The sequence below is a fragment of the Galeopterus variegatus genome, unplaced genomic scaffold (genome assembly GCF_000696425.1).
Source record: "Galeopterus variegatus unplaced genomic scaffold, G_variegatus-3.0.2 Scaffold1832, whole genome shotgun sequence".
Lineage (NCBI taxonomy): Eukaryota > Metazoa > Chordata > Mammalia > Dermoptera > Cynocephalidae > Galeopterus > Galeopterus variegatus.
The window spans coordinates 257,800-264,687 of NW_007727943.1; the positions used below are offsets into that span (position 1 = coordinate 257,800).

Sequence of the window (6,888 nt, forward strand, 5' to 3'; positions counted from 1 at the left end):
GGGATTGAGCAGTCTCTAAGTCCAAGTCTATGGGGAAAAAAAGGCTGTTCGGAAGTAGTATTGCTGAAAGCGACTCTGTTAACAGACGTCTTCCATGTACCAGCTGCTCTTACACATGGCCTCACTTAGCCTCTGCGCCACCCTTAAAGGAGTAGGGATTATTATCCCATTTTACAGGTAAAGAAGGTGAAGTCTCAGGAGGCCAGATAACTTGTCATTCCGTTGTAAGCATTCAGAATTCCTCCCTCTAGTCCACCAGCTGGAAACTCATTTGGAAGAGTTTTGTTCCTCTGAAGCTTGCCCTGACTGCGAAAGCTGTGTCCTATAGCAGCCAGGAAAGCTCAGTGGTCCAGGTCACTGACTACGAGCAGTGTAATATACTGGTAGTGGGACCAGGCACAGGCTGGGTGCATGGAAAGTCCCTTGGGTTCTGTTCTGCAGGATGCAGGGTAAAAGACTTGCCACATTTTCATAGCTGTTAGAACTCTGGGGCTTTGGGTGGGCTCATATGGAGCTAAAGGGACTTCTGAGAGAACACATCTACCAGAAACAACTGCAGCTAAACCCAAGTTTCCCTTCTCGTGGCATCATTACCAAGCCTGATTAGAGTTTCCAAAAGATAGACTAAACCAGCTGCATTGTAGCCATAAGCACAAAGCCAACCTGATCACTGAACCCAAGATAGCCCCCACTGCCTGCTGCTTCTGTGACTTTGGGTCTTTCCTTTCCTCTTTGAAGCTTCCCCTGGATGTGTAAGCCTGTAGTGCTCTCCCCAACCCCCACAGCCCAGTCCCAGGGCATGCTTTGCTGCACTGGCACTAAGCCACACTCTGCCTTCAGCCCCTGACAAGCCAGGTCGGGGGTGACTGGTGTCCTTATAAGAGGAGATTAGGAGACACAGAGGGACACCAGGCACGCACACAGAGGACATCCATGTGACAAGGCAGCAGGAAGGTGGCCATCTGCAGGCCAAGGAGAGAGCCTCAGAGGAAACCAACCCTGCTGGCACCCTGATCTTGGACTTCCACCCTCTAGAACTGTGAGGAAATAAATTTCTGTTGTTTAAGCCACCCATCTGTGGTATTTGTTATGAGGCCTGAGCAAACTAATACATTGCCCAAGCCAGGAAAGACAGACCTAATGGAGATGCTGAAATCAGGGACCACTGGCACTTCCCAGGAACTCTCTGACCAGGGATTCTTCAAGGGCATCCCTCCCTGAGCACTGTCCTGAAGCACCTTCCCTTAAGCAAAGACAGCCAATCCTGCTTCCACTCTCTCACCCTCCTGGTCCTTGATAAGAGAGCACAGAGCCAGCCCTGTAATGAGCACTCAGGAGGAAGTGGAGGTGGCATCTACTCACTGTTCGGCCACGTTTGGGTCCAGACAATCTGTTTCGGTGGGTGTTTCAGGCAAGGAGGAGCCAGATTCCTGAATCTGGCACAGCTCTTCATCCGTGATGATGTCAAACACGGCGTCGTCTGGCGGCCTGCGGTCTGTGTTTGCTCCTGGGTGGCAGAGGCAGATGAGAGAGAGGAGAGAGGAGACACATGCCGTTATGCACAGGATGGAAAGTGAGGGAGTGCAGCCATGCAGGATGAGCCGCGGGGATACACCTTAAACGGCCACCCAGCTGGCAGCCATCCTGTCCGGAGGCCAGAGGAATGGCTGCTGGCACATTCCAGAAAAGTGGAGGAGGAGCTACAGGTGAAATTGAACACACAGCCTAAAAGATGCCTCAAAGTCAGTGCCTAGAGAGGCTTTGTTCTCTTACATATGCTCTGAGGCCCCTTATCTAGAAGGAAAAACCTACTGAAACCCTATCAGGAAGGAACTTAACAGTAAAGAAAACACACTTCTGAGTCACTGGGCCCTTGCCCTATGGCACAGGCAGTGCTACTCATGCCTCTCTGAAACAGGAGTCTGCCTGACCTGTGTTTCCCTCAACCCACTGGTGGCAGGAGAGACCCTCCCTCTGCCCTGGGAGTTGTAGCAGGCACTGGGCTTCTGACCAGGAGCCTTGTGCCTGACTTTGCAGACCACTTAGTAGGAAGGCCACTGTAGGGATGCTCCCGTGCCAGTCACCCACACACTAGCACTGTCCAGCATATCTCATAGAAAATGTGAGGGCAGGTCTGAAGCCCAAAATAAGAAAAATAGACAAAAATAAGCAGACTGGAAATGTCAGAAATCAAAACAAGTGACCCCAGCACTCTGGCATGGTGCCACTCTCTGTTGTCAATGGGACACACCCACCAGTGAGTCTAGGCAAGGAAAGTTCCTGGACTATTAAACAAGAACCATGCATGTGAGCTCCGAGTTCCCAGCTGGCTCTGCCACAAGACTGCTGGGACAGACTCTGCTTTAGAAGGAACATTCTTCCTCTTGTCTCAAGTCTGTATAATGGAGGGCTTGAGGCATAGGCTGAAAAAAGGGGCCAAGGATTGGTTTCTTTCCACAGACCCGGCCACACTCCTCAGCCTGCCTTCTGAGACTGGCAGAAGGAAAGGAGAGCAGATAATGAGAATCTAAAATGATGTATACTGAGAAAAATCAAAGAAGACCTAAACAAACGGAAGGCTATACCATGTTCATAAATTTAAAGAGTCAATTTTATTAATTTTGGCGAAAATTAATAAAATTCTCACCAAACTGATCTGGAGATTCAATGCAATCCCAATTAAAATCTCACCAGGATTTTTTTATAAAAATTGATAAACTAGTTCTAAAATTTATAAATAAACAACACTTTGATAAAGAACAAAATTAGAGACTCACTCTACCTGACTTTAAGATGCTTTAGAAAACGATGGTAAACATACCTGGTGAAAGAATAGGCACTAGATAAAGGGAGTGGAATAGAAAGTCCATATATATATCCATACATATAAGATCAATTGATTTTTGACAAAGGTGTAAAGGCAATTCTATGGCAAAAGGATAGACTTTCAACCAGTGGTGTTGGAACCGCTGGACAAACATACAAAAAATAAATCTCTATTCATACTTTGTACCATATACAAAGATGAACACAAAACAGATCAGAGACCTAAATGTATAACCGAAAACTATGAAACTTCGAGACAAAACAGGAGAAGATCTTTGAGTCCTTGGGTTAAGCAAATCTAGATACGACACAAAAAGAAAAAAATTGATCCATAAAAAATTGATAAATTGGACTTCATCAAAATTACAAACTTATGCTCTTTGAAAGACATTTCTGTTCTTTGAAAGAAAATAAAAAGACAAGCTATAGATTGGGAGAAAATACTTGTAAAACACAAATCTGATAAAGAACTTGTATTCAGAATACATAGAGGACTCTCAAATTTCAATAATTAAAAAAAAAACAACTTTAGAAAGGGCCAAAGATTTGAAGAAGATATACTAATGCTGTGCAAAGTACACCTCCTTCCCTGTGTGGTACTTTGTACCCAATAAAATGATGGAGCCTGCCAACCTCCTTGAAGATCCACTTATACAAAAGAGGAGCTGACAGTACGTCTAAAGCTGGCTGACATGCATGCAGGCAGAGGCCAGGGAGGAGTTCACAGGGACCCACTGTAGACGGCAGAGATGCTTGAACAGAGATAAGACCCTCTCCTGCCCTTGCCATCACAGCTCTGACTCCCTGTGCTCTACATTCAAATCCAGTCCCCCAGATGGCAGCCGGGGCTGGTCTGTTGGGGTGAGCTCAGAGGAGAAGCAGCAGGAGCCAAACTTTGCTTCCTCTTACTGAGCTGAGTGGGAGGACATGAAGGGGAATATACTCTCCTTGGCCATTAAGAGAGATTGTGAGCTTCAGGGAGAGAGTGAAGGACATGGACAGTTGCAGGTACAACTTCTGGCTTTGGGTTACTCAGGGGGAGAGAGTGGACTCCACGGCTGAGGCTCGGGGAGACAGCATTTTCCAAAGTGTCAGGTGTACTCCACTAGTGGTACGTGTGTTAAGAGGTACACAGACTTCCTGTTAAGTCACAGTGAATCATACTGGGAGAAAGTTATCCTCTTCTCAACTCTCTTTTAATCCTAATTACATCAAAAAGAAAGTCTCAAATTGGTAGTAATATATTTTCAGCACCTCTTTAATATCTAAGTCCAGAAAATACTGACTTAAGCTTATTAGAGCTTACTAGCCACAATAGAGAAGGGCTGGCACCTACAAAATACAGTGGGCAGGAGCAGAAATCTGACCTTGGCCTCCTGTGGCCTGGTGCCCAGCTTTGGCTGGTGACTCTCCCTGGCTAGTGCCTGAGCCGATGCTATCAGGGGAGCCAGGGCCTTCACTGAGCTTCTGGAAACAGGCCCGGCAGCAGCGCTCCTTTTTGCCACTGTGCTTGCTCAGGATGTAGTTGTTGCAGCAGTAGTAACAGAAGATGCGGCCACATATCCTGGAAATGAAACAAGAATGGGCTGTGAGGCTGATGTGCTGTGAGTCTCATGTAATCTGCACTAGACTGGGCTCTGTGCTGGGCTCTGGGTACCACGTGGCTTTCGTCAGGCCTGGCTCTGCCCCACTTTAGAGTGTAGGCCCATTTCATAAGATTCCAATAAAGCTATGTTGGTAAGCTTAGTGGGAGAATATTTTATTTCCTAAGGTCCTAGGGGCAGGAGCCCACCTTCCTTGATACTACAGCGAAAGTGCATTGCACAGCTCGGGGGCAAAGGCTCTAGTGGACCACAGACCCTCAGAGGCCTGTGCTAGTTATTCCCCATCTATCCCCCCCTACCTGAGAGTCATTTCCCCCACACTTCTCTGGGCCCTTGGAGGGTCTCTGCACCTCCAGTGCTGCCTGTGCTCCTCTAGTGATGCTCTTGTGCCAGGAATGCTGCTCCCCTCAGTCTCTGTGTGCTGAGGACTAGCTGAAGGGTGGCTGGTTTCTGGGTGCACCACGTCCCTGTGGGTCCCCTTAACTCTACCCACACTCTCTCTTTCCTTTCGGGGAACCCTGAGTGTCCTGATAAGACCCCAACTAATACCCTCCTCGCCTGGTTCCCTTGACGCCAAAGAGCAACATGCTCTTCCCAGACGGTTAGCTGTGGCACCACTCTGTATCACAGAGTGCTCGTTAGAGCCCCACACTCTGGTTCTGGGCCTCACCAGGGTCTCAGTGTCACCCGCAAGCCACCTGCTGACCTGCAATGATGCCGTCGCAGCATCCAGCTGAATTCCCGCTTGCAGTCGAGGCAGTGGCTCACCTCCATGTCCCCAAGCCACCTCTCCTCAGCACTGAGCTTCTGCTGGAATTCCAGGGCATCTGACTTCTGCCAGAGAGCATCCTTGTCCCTAGGACAAAACCACATTAGAAAAAAGAAAAAATCTATGAAAATAATAGAATTATTCCTGCTCCGTGTCAAAAAAGACTGATAACAAATATGCCAAGTCATAGAAGGAAAATTCACTTTTACCTTGGAAATGCCCTTCCCCATCCCCTGCTAGGTGTCCTCTGTCACCCCCAATGCAAGCTCTTAACTGAGACTGTATGTCTGGGAGCAGCCAGGAGGCACCCTGTGTATACAGGGAAGGTTTTATCAGCTGCAAAGAGCTGCCAGCATTGACAGCACTGCACACCACACAGGCACCTAGACAAAAGTGCAGGTTACCATGGAGCTTAGGATAAAATGTGCTGCCATGTGGACAGTCTGCGTGTAGAGAGCCCAAGAACCGCGACTTTATGCCCTACCCAAATCTTAATGTGCTCAGGGCCCTCTACATTTTTATGGTTTGTTCAAGTAACAACTAATCGTGGGAGAAGATCAAAGACTTCCCAGCCCGAAAATCTGCTCAGATGTTAACTTCCTCTCCCCTTCAGAGAGACAGTGTGATTGTTCCAGGAAGCCAGAGTGAAAGACATATGGGGCTTATGGATTCTGGTGTGGGAAGTTTAGGTCTTTCCCATGTGGAACCCCAGCCGGCATCCTGAGGGTTAATGTGGCCCCAGCAGCATCTCAGCTGCTGCTGATGTAACTCAAGAGCCACTCAGGTCCTGAGAGAAACTGGCTCCATCATTGGCCAGGAACTTGAAATCAAACACAGACCTTCCTCCTTAAATAAAAATGCTTGAACATGGAATTGATTGGCTTTCTCAAGGACTCTTGAAATTGTCAGGAAATAATAAGTCTTGTTGTCTGGACCGGCTTTGTTCTTGCAGCTGGTCCACAGAGTCTGACCTTTCTGTCCCCATGAGGCCAGGCACCCACACCCTCAGAATATGGGAATACTGTCATGAGCTGGGTTTTTCCAGCACACCCTTGGGAAGGTGTCTGAGGTCAGAGGTCACAAAAATCCTGGCTTTGTTCTTGCAGCTGGTCCACAGAGTCTGACCTTTCTGTCCCCATGAGGCCAGGCACCCACACCCTCAGAATATGGGAATACTGTCAGGAGCTGGGTTTTTCCAGCACACCCTTGGGAAGGTGTCTGAGGTCAGAGGTCACAAAAATCCTGAATTCTAGTTTACTGATGACATGTGATCAGAATGTTTAAACTTTCCAACCAGTTATAATTCTATATCACCATTTTGCAACCTCTAATGAGTTAGCTGATGTAGGAATTGCTTATCCATGCCTGCTAACAACACAAAGAGAGGGCTAATTAGATCTTATGTGCCTTCTGAGGGAAAGGTCCAAAACCATAAACCAATTCTATGAAACATCCTTGCCAAAATTTTGAACCCGAGTCTGTGCAAGCCTTTTGTAGAGCAATGGTTCTTGACCCTGGCTCACTGGTGCCTGGGTCCCACTCCCAGAAATCCCCATTCAGCTGGTCTGGGTAGGGCCTGGGCACTTTTTAATAGCTTCTTTAGCGATCCTAATGTGCAGCCAGGTTGAAAACCACAGCTCCAGTTCTAATAATCAACTCACAGGCAGTGCAAGGGATGGACATGGTAAA

At 47.7% G+C, this 6,888-nt stretch overlaps 1 protein-coding gene across 1 annotated transcript in view; it reads right to left on the reverse strand.

Moving 5' to 3' along the window:
* Positions 1-6,888, reverse strand: part of FYCO1 (FYVE and coiled-coil domain containing 1) — a 75,719-nt gene that overhangs the window by 35,607 nt on the left and 33,224 nt on the right. Inside the window, exons 11-13 of the mRNA XM_008579213.1 lie at positions 5,137-5,286; positions 4,194-4,390; positions 1,363-1,507 (exon numbers count right to left, since the gene is read on the reverse strand). Of these exons, the coding sequence (XP_008577435.1) occupies positions 1,363-1,507; positions 4,194-4,390; positions 5,137-5,286 (492 nt within the window). The remainder of the gene's footprint in view (positions 1-1,362; positions 1,508-4,193; positions 4,391-5,136; positions 5,287-6,888) is intronic.